Source organism: Dicentrarchus labrax, unplaced genomic scaffold (assembly GCF_905237075.1).
Source record: "Dicentrarchus labrax unplaced genomic scaffold, dlabrax2021, whole genome shotgun sequence".
Lineage (NCBI taxonomy): Eukaryota > Metazoa > Chordata > Actinopteri > Moronidae > Dicentrarchus > Dicentrarchus labrax.
In genome coordinates, this window is record NW_026136720.1 from 22,465,897 (window position 1) to 22,486,809 (window position 20,913).

The 20,913-nt window shown below is 39.5% G+C and overlaps 1 protein-coding gene across 11 annotated transcripts in view; it reads right to left on the reverse strand.

Annotated features, from left to right (window-relative positions):
* Window positions 1–1,803: 1,803 nt before the first annotated feature.
* LOC127353402 (alpha-1,3-mannosyl-glycoprotein 4-beta-N-acetylglucosaminyltransferase C-like) overlaps window positions 1,804–20,913 on the reverse strand; it is a 109,901-nt gene continuing 90,791 nt past the window's right edge. For all 11 annotated transcript variants that reach the window (XM_051382598.1, XM_051382595.1, XM_051382600.1 and 8 more), the window contains 3 exons: window positions 8,304–8,455; window positions 7,496–7,643; window positions 1,804–6,820 (listed from right to left, as the gene is read on the reverse strand). In XM_051382598.1, coding sequence (XP_051238558.1) covers window positions 5,664–6,820; window positions 7,496–7,643; window positions 8,304–8,455 — 1,457 coding nt within the window. In that variant the 3' untranslated portion in view covers window positions 1,804–5,663. The remainder of the gene's footprint in view (window positions 6,821–7,495; window positions 7,644–8,303; window positions 8,456–20,913) is intronic.

Here is a 20,913-nt window from a genome sequence, read left to right on the forward strand (position 1 = left end):
AAAGGGAAATGAGGAGATCCACACAAGCCATATCAGCCTGGTATCATCTGGGGTTTGCCCTCCTGTGTAGGTACGTGCACCATGGCAACCACAGCAATTGATTGGCCCATGTCTCCCGCTGCGCACAGTGCAGGTCTTGTTATGTGGGATATTGGTTTTTTACTGGGCCCTTCATAGCGTGCATTAGCTGTGGTTTCTCAGGTGCCCAGCCGTCATGTACGCTTACCTTCTATTCAGTTCGGCATGACTTTGAAGGACAGCAGATGTAAAGAAGCGAGGATGACTGTGACAAAATGCTCAAGGTCTCTGAAATGGTACTGGTACCCTGAAAGCCTGAAGGTGTCAAATTGAGTAGTTAAAAGTAGCCTCTATCGAACCTGTCAAAAAACCTCCATTAACTATGATTCTGTTTATAGATCCTGGTCTATTTTTCTCCAAAACGTTTAGAGTAGCTACATATTCATTTAATTTGGTTTGGCTTTATTTTGTATTTCTGTATATTATTAGCATAGTTGTCAGTTAAAATACACCACATGCTCCATATTAAACCCCCAGGTAGCCGTGGAAATCAGCACAATCAGTTCAATTACCGGAAGATATGCTCCTCTATGGGTTAAGAGATTTCTCTAAATCTCCTGGCTTCATGAAACCCTTACAGAAAAAACAAGATGCCTTACAGCTAAGAATTAAACTGTTCCTTTTAGTTTTGCGAACATTTTCCCAGTCAATAACAAACTAGAATACAATTAGAGTGATTCTTGTTAGTGTGTTTCAATGTAATTCTATTTCTTTTGTAAAAGCTAGTAAAAATTACATTAAACCCTAGGCAGTTTTTGTTAGGTTAACAACTCACAAAATCATACATTGTCATACATTGTTACCACATGTTGTTGGGCACCTTTTATTAAAATTCATGCAATTTCGAGTTGTTTTTGCCTGTATATTGAAAGGTTTCCAACACAGGACAAACATGTGTCTGGATAGATGAATGTCAGGATTTTAGCAATTTCAGACGATGACTTGATGTAACATTATACACCCTAGAACTTAAAACGATAAAGGCAACTACATTCAGCTTTATTGTGTTGTTGCCTGAATTTGCCTACATTTGAAAGTCTGAAATAGAAAGTGTGCCTCCTTTGCAGTTCAACCAACGATGTACAGAAAACAATCAACTCGATTTGAAAAATTTGATGAGGCATGATCTGAAGTTATAATGAGTGATTCTTTTTCACACTTGTTTATCCTCTGTGGACACGGAGATGCTATCACCGTAAAGAGTGAGTTGCCCCGAATTCGGCATCTGTGTGATTGACATCTGTGCTTTTGCTAATTTATGACACTTGAAGAAGTAGTGTAATTCTTTGATGCAAAATGGAGGTTAAACAGGTATTTACCATAGTGAGCGTCATGCATCCTTTTACATAGCTACTGGAAAATATACAGTGGCTTGAATTACAGCTGATTTATACTGCACTCCTCCAGAATGATTTTGTCTGTTGTCCTTGTCAGCCATGTTTCCAGATGTCTGAAAATGTATGACCCCTCTTGACAATGTATGACCCCTCTTGACAAATACCAGCTTTTAACAGTACAGTATTCCCTAGAACCATCCCCACGCCTTCATTAGGTATGCAGTTAAAAAAAAAAAAAAGCAGAAAGCATATGAATATTGAAATGAATAATGTATAGTTTTTGCTTTTGGCTATAGCAAGATCTGAGACAAACCGGCTTGCTCTCGCTGCAAATTTCAAGGAGCTGCAAATGTCAGTTACATTCTCCTTAAATTTAAAATGTACACCATAACTGTATATACTTTTATTTAGAAACATTTTAACAGTGAAACAAAACATGTTCAGGCAAAGACAACAGGGACAACATTTTTGATTCAGGGTCATGTAAATAGTGATGTTTTCCTCAGGGCATTGAAACCAATATTCAAGCCCTGACACCGCAGACACATATTCAATAGTTTGTGCTCTCTTGAGCTCTCTCGCACACAGCTCCGTCTCAGCAGTCAATGCACCACAAAGTTGGCATTCATTCGTTTAATCTAATTTCATTTTAAATACAATATATACAATACAACATTTGAAATGATACGTGTAAAAAAATATATGTCATCTTACAATACAGTACCATTTAGAGAACGATGGAAAGTAATACAGACACAGAAACAACATCTTAACACACTCGCTCCACTTAACAATACACAGCACATGTGGACTCCGAACCTGTTGTAAGGTAGTATCGGTAGGCTTAGTACAAACCCAGTACAATTTTATTAGCAGAAGCTGAACAATAATTCATAGATCCTGATGTACAAAAGGAGTTGTTTTATCCACTGAAAATGCTTTTGTTCATGCACTTTGTACATGCTCCACTGGAAGACCGCTCACATTTCAAATAGCTCAGGATCCACACATCATATTCACATTCATCACTTGCTTGAAGCTTTTGGGATCGGATCCTCACAGCCAATATAACTGAACAAACTCAGACAGTTACCTGCCTGCAAGTGATTCACAAACCTCTGCCCTTTTGCTCACAGAGATCTACTGATGCAGTTAGTGTTTAATTCTTGACAAATGGACAGTGAAAATGGCCATTTATTAGCTGTAAGTACTAAACAGGAGGAAATAACAGTTTTTCCTTAAGTATTAAGTGAAATGTACAGTATAACGGATCCTGTGCACACTGTTCACTCAAGGCCCTAGTAAGTATTGTGGTTTTCTAAACCTGCTGCCAATAGCAAATAATGCTGTGTGCAGCAGTTTGCTGACATCCAGTTGAGGAATTTATGCAGCTTTTGTTGTTATCCCCAAGATGTAAATCTGTCCATAAATCTGCAGCGTGCAGCTAGTTTTGGATGGCATCTTATTTCGGATAAAGACCAGACAGCAATTTCTCCTCCAGAAATATCAGCCTCACAACACGGTTGCTCTACTTGGGCATGAGGCGTATCAAAGCCATCCATTACACTTGTAAAACAGCTAACTGCCCTGCGGTGACATCATGTGTTTATAGCTCATAAGCAGGTAATACTAGGTTGAATTGGCACCATGGTGTGCGTCATAAAGAATACCACACGCGTAGCACAATGTAGATTGTGTTTCCAAGCATCATCCATTCAAACAAGATCCCCTCCAAGGGGCTGATCCATGCAGGTCATGGAATCATTCACCAAAATGAATGACTGTATTTCAAGGGAAATGCTGAAGAAAAACAATAAGCCATATTGTGAGGTGTTGGGTATTCTAATTTCATTTCAGATAGCACATGGGGGATTTGCTGAGGAAGGATTTTGAGGTGGCGGTACAAGCCAATCTGCAAAAGGTCTCGATCTGTGACACTGAACAAGACCTTGAGGGAAAACACAGAACAGGTGGCTATTGCAACAGCGGAACAAAGCTTTACAAAACTGTCACAGCATGCTTAATGACGATCTGCTTCCACCTCATGTTCCTAAAGAACATCAGTGTTATGTAAACATTTACCTCTTTATTGCATTGTTGAGTGATTTCTTGCCACCATTTCAATGTAGAAACAAATCTGTCACTGCACATTGCTCACCAACAGATCACAATTACATGAACATGGAAAATGACAAGGTTATTTCCAAAGCACGGCTCTGAATTGCTGTAAGCATCGGATGATGAGTTGACATGTGCAGCGTTAATTCTTGAAAATGTTCGCTGCTGAACAACATAAAGCAAGGTGGGGAATTCTAAAAAGGATCTTCAAAAGAAAGCCAAGCAAGTTTCCCCAAAGCAGCAGCAGCAGACTGTATGAACCGAGAGCAAAGATCACAGAGAGGCAACCATGTAGGAGCAGAAACATTGGAGTTGTGAGAGCGCAACATTGGGGAAAGAACGAATTGAGATCCTATAGCTTCAGGGGAGATGTTGTTTTGCTGGTGTAGAGAGTGAAGCAAACACAGACCAATTTACTGGGGGAAAATTGTGCTGTGGTGGGAAAAAAAGAGACCTAAGAGCAGACCTGGCCCATTCTTCACTGTGCAATCTAATCTCAGCTCCTGGAGAAGATGGGTGAAAACAAACATTGTTCTCCTGTCAGCAGCCCTGACGGAACATGCAGTAAAAGAGCTCAGCCCACTCACACACCCGCCTCGAACACAGTGAAGAAGAGGATTATACTGGGAAAGAATATTTAAAACTGAAAGAAAATAAAAGTGATATGATGAATATTCAAGGCAACAATGATCTCTGATACTTTCCTGGTGGGTTTTCAAGGAGGAAAACAATTAAGGACTAAATGGGGACATTCGCAGAGGGTCCCAGGGCTACACTTTTGCAGGCTCAATATCAGTCATGAAAGACTGCTGAAGACAAAGGAGCTTTAATTTGATGGTATTTAAAAGAAGAATCTGTTTTGAAAATGTTTTTTTGTTACACCCCCCCCATTATAAATAATTAGTGGTTCATAATATTTAGAAAAGCAACTGTGAACTGTAATAAAATTAACAAAACTAGTAATTCAATAGTTTGCTGTTCCCTAAGTTAGATTTGATAACGTTTCTGAAAGAACCTTAAAATATGTCGCCTTGGTCAGGCTGGGTGATATTATTAAAATGAATATTAAAACATTGATATATTGATGCTGATACAAAATGGCAGATGTACACAAGATCACTTTTTAAATGATAAAATCAATGTTCAGTGCAATGAAATGTATTCTGTCATTATGCTTTACACCAGACATAACTCTTTTAATGTGTAAAACAAAACCGAAAAGTCATTTTCTTAATCCTTCATTAGATTAGCTTGGAACAATTAAAGAATATGGCTGGTGTAATTCTGTGTATTTTGTTATTGTCAACAAGTCCCATGAAAAGGCCGTAACCAAAAATGTGTTAGTCCGTCTCTTAGTACTTTCTGACTTCCCCACTACCTGTTTGTAGCTGTCAGGTCCAAACCCATTCATTCCTACTGAAAATGTAAATCTTTAAAAACAGGTCACAAATATCTAGTTCGATTTTCTAGTCTTGTGTATTTCCTAAAGCAGTAGGCCAGCGTAGCTTTGAGATGTATGAGGGATTGACTCGAAAATGAACTACAGTTTATCGTAATTAAATAACCTGCCACCCAGTGGAATGGTATGGCTCGCTGATTTTAATAGGTTTTGGACAACAGTGGAGCTTTATGGCACTGAGGAATAAGATATATCAGACTTTGGCAAACATGGAAACACTTATTAGTAGGATCAATTCATTGTTGATCTTGGTCTTTTCATAGGACTTGTTATAGTAATATTATATAATAAAAAAAGTATATAATGTTATAAGCCTTATCCTGTTGTAAAACAATATCACAGAAAGTTGGTAAAACATAATACTGAATTATCACCCAACCCTATGTTAAGGATAACAACCAAAGGCTGAAATAAATAAAAGCTTATGGAACATTTCAGAAAACATGATTACTCTGAGGTCAGTTGAACAGTCCTTAAGAATGACTGGGAGGATGCTCTACTAAGGTCACAACTTGCAGGTATAAAAAACTATAGACTGATTTGGCAATCAAAATGAGTATCAATAAATACATACAAAATGAATAAATAAACCTGGAAATACACACATTAGTAAATAATGATAATAAAAACATTTGCCTCTATGACATACTAAGAGTCTTTATGTATAGTCCTCATTGACTTGGGGGTTGTGTAGTCCATAAACTTATACTTCTAATAATGAGCCATTCTTTTTGACTGGCTGTCACCACAATGCGCACACACTCAATGTTGAAGGCAATTTTGTGGTCTACATCTTGAACCTCAATGTTGCCATTTTTAAACTCTCCTAATGTGATATAAGAGGAACAGAGTTTCCCTTTTTTAGTCCCAACTAGTTTCTCTCCCACTTCCAGAGCTCCGTGGTGAAGAATGTCATTCTGACGGTCATCAGAACCAGTAGCAATCTTAATTTTACTAATTTTGGTAGATTTATTAAAGACGATGACAAAGAAGTCTCCTGTGGAAGGAGGCTTCCCCCAAAAGTATTCGTCCACGGTGCTGTAAGCCTTGGCGGCATCATAGTTCTCAAAGACATTGATGTTTGTGTAAAGGCTGGCAGGAGGGTTGTCAGGAATGTCTATGGAGTCTTCCTCAAAGTCGTCGTCCTTCAGTTTGTTCTCTGCTCCTTTGTAGGAAGAGTAGTAGCCCATGTGCTGGAACAGAGAGGGCTTGAAGCGGATCACGTCCTTCTGGGCGAGCAGACCTCTGAAGTGGATGAGGAGCCAGTCGCAGGGCATTTCCTGGTAGAACATGAGGAGGAAATGAGCCAGACGTGGCAGGTCTTTGGAGTGGTAAAGCTTCCCGATGTAGCCCAGCTTGGAAAACTCCAGCATCACCCAGTAGGAACCATCTCTGGAGGTGATCACCTTCTTCAGCGCCGTCAGAAAGTTCCTGGAGCAGCGCACGTCGTCCTCTAACATCATGTAGAAATGAGAGAGGTTTGTGCAGAAGTTGAGGAGGAAAGCGTAGTCCACGTTCTGCTTAGAGCGGAAACGGACCCGGTCCTCTGGGTCGTTGTAGTTCCTTTTTAAGCCGTCCAAAGATGGATAGTACTCCTCTGGGGCCTGGATCACCAGGAGGCGTCCCGCTATGATGTGGTGAGCAAACTTCCTGGTGATTTCCTGCACCAGGTTCTCACACCAGACCAGGTCAAAGTCTGCCAGGTGGACCACAACCACAATCTCTTTCAGTTCCTCGTAACTGGACTGATCAAAGATGGATTTGATCGTCTCCAGAAGGTAGTTTCCTCTTTTTCTTTTGACTGATGACAGTCCAATGGTGAGATACTCTGTGGACAAAAATAATTATTTCATATTATAATAATGTAAACAGAAATTCTTGAAAATGACCAACTTTAAGTATAGACATGTATTAATGGATTCAAGAAATTTCAAACTCAAAACTGATAATCTTGGGCACTTTCAAATGCATCCCTTAATCTTAATCAGTTTATCTTTCGAACATACACAACCCCTACCATGCTTTGGTCACATGATAACTGAGTGAAGTACACCCACTAATGATGACTGTTAGATGCAGTTGAAATTTCTAGAAAAAGCTTGTAAGTGGATCTTGATTTAGGATTACTTTGTCAAAACTGTATTATTTTACAAATCAGAGAACCACAAAATGTATTGGTAATATATTTTTTCCATCATTAATATTTATGATGAAACATTTATCACACTTTTATTACCAGTGATGAAGTTATATTTTTGTGCTCATTGTAGGTAAAAGCCAAAAACTTAATCTTGACAGCCTTTATGTGATAAGAGTCATGTGTAGTGTTTAATATTGAGGTCTCTGTGGAGCAGTTTCATTTTATTGTTGTGCTCTAAATCCCCATGTCAGACATTTAAAGTTTTACTTTTTATTCATGTTCACAACTATTACTTACTGTAACTACCCCATGCCCATGAATCTAGTCAATGAAATATCGTCTTTAAACAAACACTCAACTTACTTTTGCGGTTCAGCGGGGTTCCAGCGAGATAACGATACGTGACATTAATGGTTCCAGAGAAATTACTGAGGTCTCTGAAGGTGTGAACGTATCGTTCTGAGCTCGGAGCGTGGACTGATGTTACTCTAAGCTGTCTTTTATCCCCTTCCTGGAATGCAACATGAAAAACATAAAATTACTTCACATTATGAAGAACAGAGAAACAACGACATGTACAAGCTGTCACCACTACTGCAGGAAAGGACAGGAAAGCCATCAGAAAATTTTTAATTTCTACTGTGAATAATTCAAATTAGGGGGAAACCAGACTTTTGTTTTCTTAAACTCGTCTTTAACATCCTGTACAAACTTGAGACAATATATGTTTTGATGTGGCTGAGCTAGCCCTCGACGTTTGGAGACAAAAGGAATCTTAAAACCTCTCCAGGCAGTTTGCATAGCTGAGCAAATGGACTTGAGAAAGCACTAGAGAGCTGAAAATGTGAACTACTTCTTAATAATTCAAAAAACAAACACAGATAATGTACTGTGATCACCAACTTTTGAAGGCATCATGAATAAGAAATAAATCATCTGGATGATTTCAACTTGGGTCCATGTTATGAAAATTTAAACATGGTTCCTTTAAAAACAAGCAATTATAAAAGGGACAACATGGGTGGAGCGGATAAATACAAGAGTACATCTGGTTTCAAAAGCATATTTGGTCAAATTTGTTGTTCAGACATTAAGAAGGAATACAAATACTAAGCCAGTACTTAATCTAAATTTTCAAATGCTTGCTAAAAAACAATACAAATTTACTAACCACCACGTAGCCATCTTCAATGTAGAGATTCAGGAAGAGGAGGAAGGTGATGAGGAAGCCGAGGAAGGGAATAGTGGAGCGTTTCCTCAGACACCTCATCTTGTCCAGGGATTTCCACACCAGCCTCATGCTGTATGCACTCTCACTGGTATCTGCATGAGAGCAACATGAGAAATGACATTAGACCGGCTTGCTTTGAATGTCGTCAGCTCTAGGTGCTGCATGTGAATAATATGCCTTTTTATCATCAACAGATTGTGGGGGAAAGTAATTTTAGGATCATACGGCCATGTATGACGCGATTATCTGCCACTAGCATCATAATTATTCTTCAACACACTTCCAACGATGTGTGATGTGTGGATTAAAAAAAAAAAATCCTTTTCAGTGAAAGATTCTGGACCAAATCATATGACAGAAAAGCACTGCAGGACATAAAGGATATTTGAATCAAGTATGTTTCTTCACCAATAAAAATGAAAACACACACTAAAAAAGCATCCACATCCCCCACACCCTGGTATTTTTAGCTGTGCATGGATGGGTGGTGGTGCTATGGTTGATGGCCAGCATTTCAATATATTCTCATGCTGCGAGGGTCAAAAAAAGATTCTTCTGTTTGCTCTTATCAGCTAGCGTACTCCTCTTTGTTGTGAAAATGTGACTTTTTCTATTTGTAGATTATAGGCCACCATCACTAAAGGGAAAAGTCAATTCAATTTTCAATTCAGTTCACTTTATTTCAGATTTGCGGTCCATAGAAGAAAAAGATTAAAGAGATAAAAAGCAAAAGATGAGAAGAAAAAGAGACACAATGGGGCATGGCAGGAAATCCTCACATTTGAGAAGCTGGAGCCAGGTATGGAATTTTGCTTGATAAAGAACTTAAATTATCAGTCAAATAGCACGATTAATGCCAGTAAATGCTCTGTCAATCATTTTACCAATTCAGTGAAAAAAGGTAAACAAAGACTGGTGCAGCAGAAAAACGGTTCTAGCAATACTTTCCTTCCGGTTGCAGACAGAGGCTGATAAAGGGTAGGAAAATGATTTAGGAATCAAACTGGTGACCTGCCCTTCTGCTCACAAACCAGTTTTTAGATCCTTTAAAAGCTGTGATTATATTTTCAACAATACAAGAAGACTTTAGCTGTATTAGCGCTGCAAAGGATAGAGAGATGGCGGACATGAAGGCCAGATTAGATCTCACAAGATGTTTTGTTGCAGCTTTCTTGTTTACAACCATTCAATGCCTTAATCAATTAAAAGCTACTATAAATAACAAGAGAACAGGAGCAGTGTGGTGGTTGTGAGGGGTAGGTTGTGTAGAAATGGGAGCACTGGATGAACACAAAGTATCTGTCTATTGTACACCTGTACAATCTAATGCAATCTATTTCAATATCTCAAAGAAATGTAACCTTCAAGAAGCTTATAATATGACATTTTTGAAAGTCAGACAAGCTGATATAATGTTGTAAGAATGTATTGGTACAATATGCATTACAGTACCTTGCTGTAGGTGGTGTAATGTATATGAGGGGATAAAACAACAGACTGCAGTCTAGAACACAAAGACACTGAGTCGAAACACAAACTCACAAAGATGATGCGGTTCCTGTATGTTGTGTTACATTACAATGTTAAAGTGTTAATAATGTGTTGCTTCCTACTGGCTGTCAGAAGCTGAGCTCAGTCTCAAAAAGATTGGCAACTTCTCATAGCCACTGTACAACTGAGACTGACTGAGGAAGAAAAAGCCCAAACAGCAGCAGCAGCAGAAGTAACAGCCTACAGATGTATGGTGTTGGTCTTTTCTTTGCCAGCAATTAGGCATCAGCATGCGCTTTTGTTCCACTCCTGCAAAACCCCAGAGATGCCTAATAGAATACAAACTACCTCTAAGCTCAGTTCAATGGCCATACACACATCGATCACTCGCACCAGGAGTCAGCCTCACCTGGGATTTAGCTAGTCAATACCTCTTTGTGCACACTTGAAAACTGAATTTAACACATCCATCCACTGCGGCCTGTTCTGTGCAATTTTCAACACAGTGTAGTTTAATGTGGCAGGCAATTATCAGTAATTACAATATTTCGAGCTGTTTCTTTTTTGCCTACACAGTATAACAAGCCAAATAAGCATAACTAGCTACAGTAAAAAAAAAAAAAATCTGCCTTAGTTGTGAACTGGTTAATGGCTGCAATTTTATACTGACTATGCAAATTATGAATTCAAAGAACTGGTATTTAAGGAATTAACCGAACCTGTTAAGACTAACCTGTGAGTATATTCCCCACATAAAACATCCGATCTGAATCTGATGATACCAGCTAAATCAACATTTGCTGTAGTGTCTGCAACTTATCTTTCATACACTATTTATAAGCTATTGTGTTACCACATCAGGGATGCCCTGCATACCATGTACATGCATGACATACAAATCCACTTCCTCTAAGTCTGTAGCACTACTTTTAAAGCAGAATATGTTGCTTCCATTATGTGTGTGGCGTGTCTCAAGTAAATTGCAGAGTTCTGCTGTAGAAAGCTGGGCGCAGCATAATGATGAGAAGAATCAAGAAGGCCACTTTGGAGAAATCTCAGCTAATGGCATGAAAGTAGATGGGTCTTTCTGACACCACGGCTCGGGTAACTCTTGTTTCTCAGTGCCTGCCTCGTCTTCCTTTGTGGGAATTCAGCAGCGGCTCATTCTTCTTGCAGAAACATGAGCTGTCTTGAGACGTGTGACCTAAAATAAAACTAAATGGTATTCTTTGCGTGATCCAGAGAGAGATTTACAATTAAACAACTTTTTCTGCTTCGTGTTGGAGGGAAGTTGATCTCTCAAATTGGAGTTTTGGGTGCCTATCCTGATGATACAAGACAAAGCGAGGCGCCTCTCTCATTTCAATAATTCAGTGTGGGCTCAGTGCAGGAAGAGGATGAGATGCTCGTGCTGCCAAAGGCGCAGCTGGGAAACATGTTCACTTGTCCTACCCCAGATTTAAGTGTGAGTGAGATGCACGGTGGAGCACCTAAAACATCAGCGTCCCTATTTCCAGCCTACTGTATATTCCTGGAATATGCTAGGGTATGGTTTATATAGATGATATGAATTCACTGCAAGCGTTAGTTAACAAGAATGAGGCATGTGTATGTTGTTGTGGCATGGATCCAGAAGGGAACTGCAGCAGTGAAATGGACTAAGTGTATTTTAATGGGTGTGTCATCCTGGCAGTCACACACTCAGATGTCCCCAGCACCATTTCAGGACACAGCACACTTCCAGCAGGCTGAGGCTGTTAAATGTCCATTATACACTGTGTGTGTGAACTGAACCAAATAAACCACAACACTGCCTCTCTGCTCGCTTATACCCACCGCGCTGTGCACTTAACTCGTATCAACTGTCTTTCCCAAACTCCTTTTGAAAACCGTGCTCTCAGTAAGAGGTTAAATCCCATTAGATTGACATAAAGGGAGCTCGGTGGCAACAAAACTGTGACAAAAGCCGAGTGTAGTTTCCGTAAGGACCTCACAAATTCAATTAGATTTTCCTTCTTGTGGCTAAATGTTCAATTTGATCAATAATTCTCAAGCCTCGCAATGTTTTAATTCAGTATAATCTGCTATTTGTTTTACCATTTTGGCTATAACAAACAATCACACCCTGATAGGAGCCACAATTCCTTGAGGTTGTTACAATAGTTGCTCCTGTAAGAGATAAGATAGGAAATACACCCAGAAAGCCTCCAAAAATCCTCTAAGGAAACTATCACCTGGTTATATCACACCATGACTAGAGCCTTGGGGTTTGGAAATGACTCTCAGCTAGAAATCGTCTGCCCATCAATCCTTGACGTCACAGCAAGCTGAGGCTGAAAGATGAGTACACAAGGGAGTGAAAACGAGAAACAATGGAATAAGAGCTGGTTGAAAATGAAAATATTATGTGTGCCTTGCACAGTTAAAAATGAGCATAGAATTCAGGACTTGGATTATGTTATATTCTTAGGAGGTTGAATAGTCATTTGATACATCACACACCATCCTGCAACTAAAAGAGCATAATAATATTTAAGGCTGCTGCTAACAGTCTTGGCCAAGTTACTGAAAAATAGTAATTAGTTACAGTTACTTAAAATAGCCTAATTACTTTACCAGTTACTTTATATAAAAGTCATTAGTTACTAAGTAACTTTTGTGTTACTCTTAAATCTGTCTGCTTCAGTTATCTTATTATTGCCCACAGCTATATCATTTTGGTGGGACAAGACAAATGTAACAAGCCTATTTAAATTTCAGTAACTGTAGTTGCGTTAATTGTTTTTAATTACTAGTTACCACAAAAAGCTGTAACGCATATAAACAATATATAATTTTTTGTTGAATTATTTAGTTGTTCAAATGTGAGGTATTAACAGCAAGTGTCCACATCCCCAAGTGGTATCTTCAGACTGCTTGTTTTGCCTGACCAAAACCAAAGGATTTGGAATTTTAAAAAACATTGACATTGATCAAAATCCCACATTTGATTAATAAATAATTGATTGTCTAATAATCATTTCAAAACTAGATACAGTATAGTGAGAAAATAGGACCTAGTCTTTATACACGTTTTGCTACCAATATTCCATTTTTGTTCCAGGCAAACTTGGCAAGCTATTGCTGGATTCATCGTCAATGTTCTCCATGCTTCTCTGGCAGCCCATATGAGTTGACTGATCCAGAAATTGTCTTCCTTTCCCCTGCTACACCCCCTCCCTCTAATGGTGAAATCTGACAGAGGCAGACTTCAAATGGAAAACAAGGTGCTCCCCAGTGAGGAGAAGGCAATTATGGTCTGGCCTGATGTGCAACCTAATGCCAAGAATTCTATATCACAACGAAAAAACAAAACAAAACAAAACAAAAGGCCTTCCATTCCCTCTCCATTCGTAATGGCTTGATTGCTGCCGAGTGGAAGCAGTCCTCCTGCATGCCAACGACACTTTTTGTTTTAGAGTGCTGTGAACGGGGAGCGAAGAGCAGAGTAAATAGAAAAAAGGTATAGGATTGAGCAGAGCGGCACTGACATGCCCCAAACATGAGTCAAGTTCCACAGTAATTTCACATCCCATCTTCCCAAGGTTGTTCCTTTAAAGTCATTTCCACAAAAGTGAAACCACAATGTCAGGATGCCTTGGGGAACATGTGGCTTGGCTGAGGAGTAACTCCTGCACACCTGAATCTGAAAAAAATCTGAATAGATTACTTATTCAAGAAATGTTTGTGTACAGTATCAGCATAATGAATTCATTCTTTTGAATGCCAGCAGGGAACTGAGAAAGGCAGAATAATGAAGATGAGATTTGAAAATAAAATCTTCTCCTCTGGGAATCTCAGGTATACACAACACTGCGTCCCTCCATGTGTTATTCAGAAATCAAAATAACCTCTTAACAAACACTTTTCTTGCCGGCTTGAATCAACTCTCAACTTTCAATTTAGGCCACTCTGTTTTTAAAATGTGAAGCTGCGTTTTTGTAATGGGAAAATCTAGATGGGAAACTCATTGTGAATAAGAAAAAGGGAAAACATTAATAAAATGGGTAGCAGAAAGCAATTCTCCCACATTTCATCTTGTTATCTGTTTTACATTATTTCCCCTGGGTATCCTGCACCTTGCAGATATACAGCTCTGCACAAATAATCAATTAAGCCTGCAGATTTGCGGGGATTCAGCAGTTGCTTTGTGTCAGGCCTTCAGCCACTTTCAATGGATTTTCTTTCTCGATAAAAAGCCAAGAGTAACAAAGGCTTTTGTTGATAACAAAATTGTGGCGCAGGGCGGAATAATAAATCCCTTTATTATGAAATGGCTGTTTTGTTAATAATTCAAATTGGTCAAACAGTTTACCAATTACTACATTCTTACAGCCTGCCAGACAAAGGAATCTGTCATCTACAAAGACCTAGCGACCCTTGTCAGACATCCGCGCCCCTTACAGAAACACGGAAATGATCTTAATTATCCGGACGCAATGGGGATTGCGCATGGTGTGATAAATTAAAGCCTGAAAACTGTGTTACTGGGAGATCTACCATGTAATTCCACAAAACCATGTGTCTCACAACAGCTAATCATGAGGTTGATGTCATCCCCACAAAGGTAATCTTCCAAAGGGAATCATCATGTTATTTGAGGTGACACTTATTTTTACATTTTATTTTGCTATTTTTTCTTTGTGTCTGTAGCTGCCAAGTGGTTTTCTGATCATAAAATGGTCCCAGACATGGTGCGCTTTACTAATCCCAGCTGCATCAAACTCCAGAGGCCAGACAGTTGTGCCAAGGACCCAAACAGATGTACCACCTCGCGACAGCAGCAGCAGCACCGTCCCCCCATCGCCTCCCTGCGCTGGGCCTGTCAGCGCTGTCAGCAGCTTGAGCTCACTCACTCTAATGGGAGGAGGAGGTGTTGTGGAGGTGGCAGTAGAGGGGAATGTGTGTGAGTGTGCATGCTCAATGTGATGCGTTCCCCACGGACACACTGTCCAAGTGCGCCACCCTCCCCCCACCGCCACTACCAACCGCCACTGCTACCACTGCCATGGCCCTCAAGGGAGAAACAAGCAGGCCAGTGACAATGGCACTTCCAGCTGTTCTCCCATAAGAAACCAGTGTGCAAGACAAGCTTTTGGAGCATAAAAAACCCAAAATGGTCTCAGGCAGCCAGCCTGTCATTTTCTCTGATACAGAAAAACTTTCAAGCGACGCAAAACAGCCTTTTCCATTCCGGATGGTCCGATGTCCTTGCCTTTTTAAGCTCTAACAGTGAGAAGACAGTGCCTTGTTCTCGTTCCAGGATGTGTTGGAGACATCAACAAAGCTTTTAAATTCATCAGCATTAAAGCATGTTTTTTTTCCAGAGCAGTACTGGCACAGGTGGTGCAAGCTTCTGGAGTACCTTCTCATGAAATACTGAGCAAGTGCCACCTATTGATGCTGCCTTCAGAGCAATCAAGCTTCAAAACACTTAGAACAAATGGCTGTAGCCCTTTCTCTACTGCAGTACAATCATCAAGATCATCCAGCCGAGTCTGTAATTGAAATGTGATTGTAAAGAGCTTCCTCAGATCGGTCCATATTGTTCCTCCTATTTGATTTCTACTTACTTGGCTGGAGAGGAAAAGATCTCATATCATTTATAGCTCTGAATGGACTTGTGCCATCGCTGATCAGCCAATCCCCAATGCCATCAGTGATATGGAAGGGAGAGTGCATTTATCATGGAACACAAACTGGGTGCAATCAACAAGCTAAATGTGCTGATGATGTGGCAACATATAGCAGAGAAGTCCTGAGAAGCTCCTGGACTCTCTGCAGTGACGTCTCCACAGGAAAGAGGATGAGAATGCGGTTGCTACTGAAGCTTCAGTAGCCAACATACTTTCAGGGTGTTGTCTGTATGTTTACATTGAAGGTCAGAGGGAAATATGAAAACCTTTCACCGTTGCTCAGCTGCGGTAAGCATAATGAAGATGGGAGGCATGAGAAATTATTCATATGTGGCCAAGCCTCTCCAAGGCCCTTCTAAGCAGTTAGCACTTTGACCCAGATTAGCGCTTTGCCAGGGGTGCACTTGGGAGGGATGACGATGGAGGACTGTGATACTGCCTGCTTATTTCTACTAGAAAACAGACATGACATGCGTACACCCCCTCTACACATGCAGACACATGCATATGGTCTTCATTTCTTCCCAATCCCTTGTGTGAGGTTGTGGAAATGCAGCCAGTGATATAAATTATTACCTACATCTGAGACACAAGATGATTAGTATTTGAATATTGTGAAGTACTCTCTAGGGCAAAGATATTCAATTAGTTCTTTGTTATATCACATTTGGCTAATAGACTGTGTATCTCCCTGACTTCAAAATCCCTGACTGCCCTCTGTGGCTGACGTCATGTGTCATAAACATATGCTGCTGCTCCCCAGAGGCCATTTTCTACATTAAAAGCACAGACCTACGTGAATTAGCAGACAACAGCCTGTCATCATGTCTACTACATTAAAAAAAAAAAAAAGGACAGTGGCTACGGGCATGAGAGAGGATGAAAAAAAAGGGGGAAAAAAGGCCATTGAAGAAAAGGCCGGAAAGAAATCCCCTCTCCCTCTCCTTCTCTCTCTCTGTCTCCATTTGTGAGACAGGAAAAAGGAAGAGGAGACTTGGCTCTGCCTTAAAAGCACTTAAAAAGCCAAGGTCACCTCCTGGTCAAATCTGTGAAATGAGAAAATGGCTGAAGGGGCAAGAGGCCGGTAGCAGATAACATGAGAATGCACTATCTCGTCCCTACACATTTAGTGAAGGGGAGGACGGGCCACTGGCAGGCCTTTCAAAAGGCTCTGTGTTGAAATGAGGACTGGAGACACAATAAGATGGCCCAGTTTCACCCAGTATGACAGCGCATACATTGAAGTGCTCTTAGGGAATGAGCTTTTTGGTCAAGCAGAGAGTGGACAGCCAAAGAGCTGAATGTGAGCTCACACAACTGGGTTGTGCATTTAATCATAGTGCCTGAACGTAAATTTAAAGGTGCAGCCTCCATTTTAGTCAAGTTAGCGTCATTAGGAAAATGCATCCTAAAACTGAACTGACATTGTGCTAACCGAATGATATACGTAACATTATTATATAACTATCTTCCACTTAGGTGGAAATCAGAATAGTAAAAAATGTTTTATTGATGTAATCATGTGGCAATTTTTGGACGTGGTCCACTGACACAGAGTTATCTCTTGGCACTAGGTTCATAGATTTTGTTCTGTGATATATACCACCCATTTACTTCTATATAAACGATCGGCTTGCAGCTGTGACTCATACGTTATGACTCAATATGGCCATAACCTATAGGGCCTGTCACAGGACTAATATCATCTGGGGTCCCACTTGGATTTGTAATAACTGGAGATGGACAATTGTGTTTCTAAAACGTGTGACTCAGCCAGGTCCATGATGTGTAAGGTAAAATTCAACTATATATCACCTAGTAGAAGTCATCTTAAACTGGTCCCATCTCACCTGATTTTGAGTCATTTTCAGATACGTTTGGATTTTTCGGTTTATACAAACTTTTTAAAAGTCCTGTACTGGGTAGCGAATTTAAAGGATGCTGCTGTCGAAAATAATTTACAATATTCTTTATGGTTATATGGTAGCTATTGAACAATATAACAGAATTGGCACATAACGTAGATACTTTTCAAATCAGAGACAAAATCAGTTGCAATCATGCTTGAATGAAAAAGCCATTCAAATTAGAAAATGTAACATTTCAACAATATTGCACACATCTTTAATAGCTGTTAAGTGATATGGTGTTATTGTTATTGTCACAGTCAATAATTATTTGATTTTGTAATAATTTTAGAGCCAAATGATCATCAGAAAGCAAAAGAAACCAGGCTGGCTCATTACTGAGTTTAAACCTCTATATGGATCACAGTGGTGTTTAAAATTTGAATCAACAATTCCATTATCATTAAAGTTTTATACTTCAAAAGCAACCTTCGTAATCCTAGAGATCACATGTTCTTTCTTCCCAACGCGGGAAACAGAGCAACAATCAGAAATTGAGATGTATAGCACGATACCTCAGTGGAGAAGCCTGTGTATCCTGCCGGCTTCGCCCACCTTGAAAAGCGGAGTTCTTCTGGAGGCGTCTCTCAGCGGAGACATTGACTACCTATCCCAGTGCTAGACTGATGGGAGAATATCCTATATCCCTGCATCCTCGGAAGTCTCCCAAGTCTCCAGCATGAATATTTGATGAGAGATGTGTGGGACGGCCAATCACTAAAAGACATTTATCTCCAATACCCCTGACTGGGCAGCCCTGGCTGAGCTTCTCCTTTGGTAATCAAAAACAAACGTTTCATGGATGAAAAGGCCCTTTCAAGGAAATCATTGATACCACTGTAATGTATCTATGGAAGATAAGCTTGGTTACATGCTGAGAATGCATTCGGATTCAAAATCTGATACAAACATGAAGCCAATCTTTAAAAAAAAAAATCTTACCACTATACCACCACCAACAAAATGATAAAGTGCAGCCTATTTTTTGGACATCTCACCTCCCTGTGTTTGTTGTGTCTGGCCTCCCATGAGTCTCCAGGAGCACATGGTCTATATTAATTAGCCATTCTGGGACTTAAGTCTGTACTTATTCAACCTTAACGACCCTGTTTGTGCCACAGCAACATTACAGAGTGTTCAGCAAATTCCTGCGGTCAGTGCTCAGACCTTGAGTTTTCTATCATCAGCCTATTATTTTGTAACCTTGGTTATGCAAAACACTGTGGCATTTGTGATGACAGAAATGAGCTCCCAGGTCCTCATAAAACCCCTTCTCCAATTTCGCACCCTTTTAATGATACTGCAATTGAGCAATTTCTTCACTGTAGTTCAACAATTACAGTTCCTTCTCTTCTAGCTCCAATAATGAGATTGGAAAAGAACTGTGACTAATGTTAAATTTCTGCTCCAAAACACTGACTTTTGAAGGCACCTGCCATTAAATTGCTGAGTTATTGCTATCAATCAATAACTCCTGCAGATGTATTGTAACCATTTTGCGCTTTGGGGCAAGAAAATTCAGTTTAGTAGTTGCACCTTTAACCTCCATCTCTTCTTATGAAGCTTCTCAATGGCCAACCGTAAAGGACAGTGGCTGTACTGGACCCCAAGCAGGTGTCCTAAGTGATGCGAAATGTTGCTGACTCTTTGATTAGATTTATGGTTACATAATAACACAAAAGCCTTCAGTGCCTATATAACTTTTTTCTGTCACTTGTATTTGAAACTGTGGTAGCAGTTTATTACTATAATCAGATAGAAGTAAATGAGGCACCAAACCAACTGTAACACAATTACACTTTAATTAACGAGTGTTTTACTGTTCAGTGACATTTATGCTCAGAGCTAAAGACTAAGAATGTCTCCACAAAGATGACATTGGCTAATTTCCCAGGTCTGATTCCTTCTTTTTGTCCTCCAGAAAATCAATTAAAATCAGACTGAGGGCAAGCTTGTCCTACAGCCAAGAAAGGGAGTAACACTGTGCTATATATATTTTATAGTATTATACATATGTGTGTAATTACTGTTGCTAGTATGTCAACATGCCAATCTGTCCACTTTACAGATAAATGCAGACATGTTTATAATTACTATTTTTGGAAGAACAAAAAACAAAACCTCTTCTATTCTTTTTTTCTACTGAGGATAGACAGTTCATTAACCTCAGCAGGGTTAATGAACGATCTGTGTGTTACAGCTCAGTGAAATTGTGTCTCTTGTTTTTGGATATGTAGCCAAAGGGACTGTTTCTTTTAAATAGCTGTTGTCTGCAATTACTCTTTAGATGGATCTGTTGCTGTCAGTTTGAGATGCTGACAAAGGATGCCCTTTGCCTTTGAAGTACTTCATCTTGCCTCAGGTAAAAGAGTCCATAACTTGGCAAAAAGGAAAACTTTTTGTTTGGTTCCCAGCCTTGGGCATGCTTTCAACCAAGTGGGCCCCTCTGATGTTGAAATATACACATTCAGAATAGTACGTCAGAAAAGAAAAAAGAGAGAGTATCATCCCTACTCATTTCATGAGAGTGCAACTAGACCACTCTATTAAGAAAGGATGCTGCACATTTCCTCCTACCTTTTGAAATAGCAAATCAGAATCCAGTAAAAGCATGTCTGTGTGCATTATTAATGCCACTAGAGTAAACGAGGTAAAAGAGTATGTCTTGCACCCAAATCTTAACTATCAGCATGGGCAACAAAAACACACCCATCCTGTTCATAATTTTCAGTCTGAACATGTTTGAATGAGTACCATTAACTTATTACTCATTACTTATGTTTTTAGTAATGAATACTACTTAAAAAAATATGTCAGACTAATACTAATTTTTCTGAAGGCTTAAACACATTAACTACAATATGTTCACTGAAGGTGAGAGCTGTGTTTTCAGCAGGTAAATGTATTCCACAGACACAGCCATTCTCTTTCACCTCTAGAGCAGAGACTCTTGTGTTTATTATTCAGCGTAAGTCGGCACACCAGCCCCGCTCCACCTTTGGCTCACTTCCGAACAATTTTCAAGCTTCCTGTAAAATGAATATGCATTGCCTTTGCAGTGAATCCATTTGCAAGACAGAATGATAATGAAGAGAAAGTGCTTTCAAAAAACCCAATTAATCTCATGTAAAACTGCTGCTCAATGCTTCTAATGAGATGCCATTTTAATAAGCCGGTATGTTGTACAACAAAGCCATTTGGTAAACATTATTGTTTATTTGTTTGATGACATGCAGGCAATGGAACGGATTGGATTTTGTGAAAAATAAAAACACTTATAAATGTTTAATGTAAAGAAAATATGCCTTTTTAAATCTACAGTACACAGAGGTTACTGTTTTACATGCTGACGTGAGAGAATGCACACAAATGTATATTTTGTTTTCAGGGATTTATAGAAAGCTGCATTAACATTAAACAGCTTCTTATTGAAAATAACATTAAGCAGTGAGCGATCTAAAGTGTGTGCCATGAATA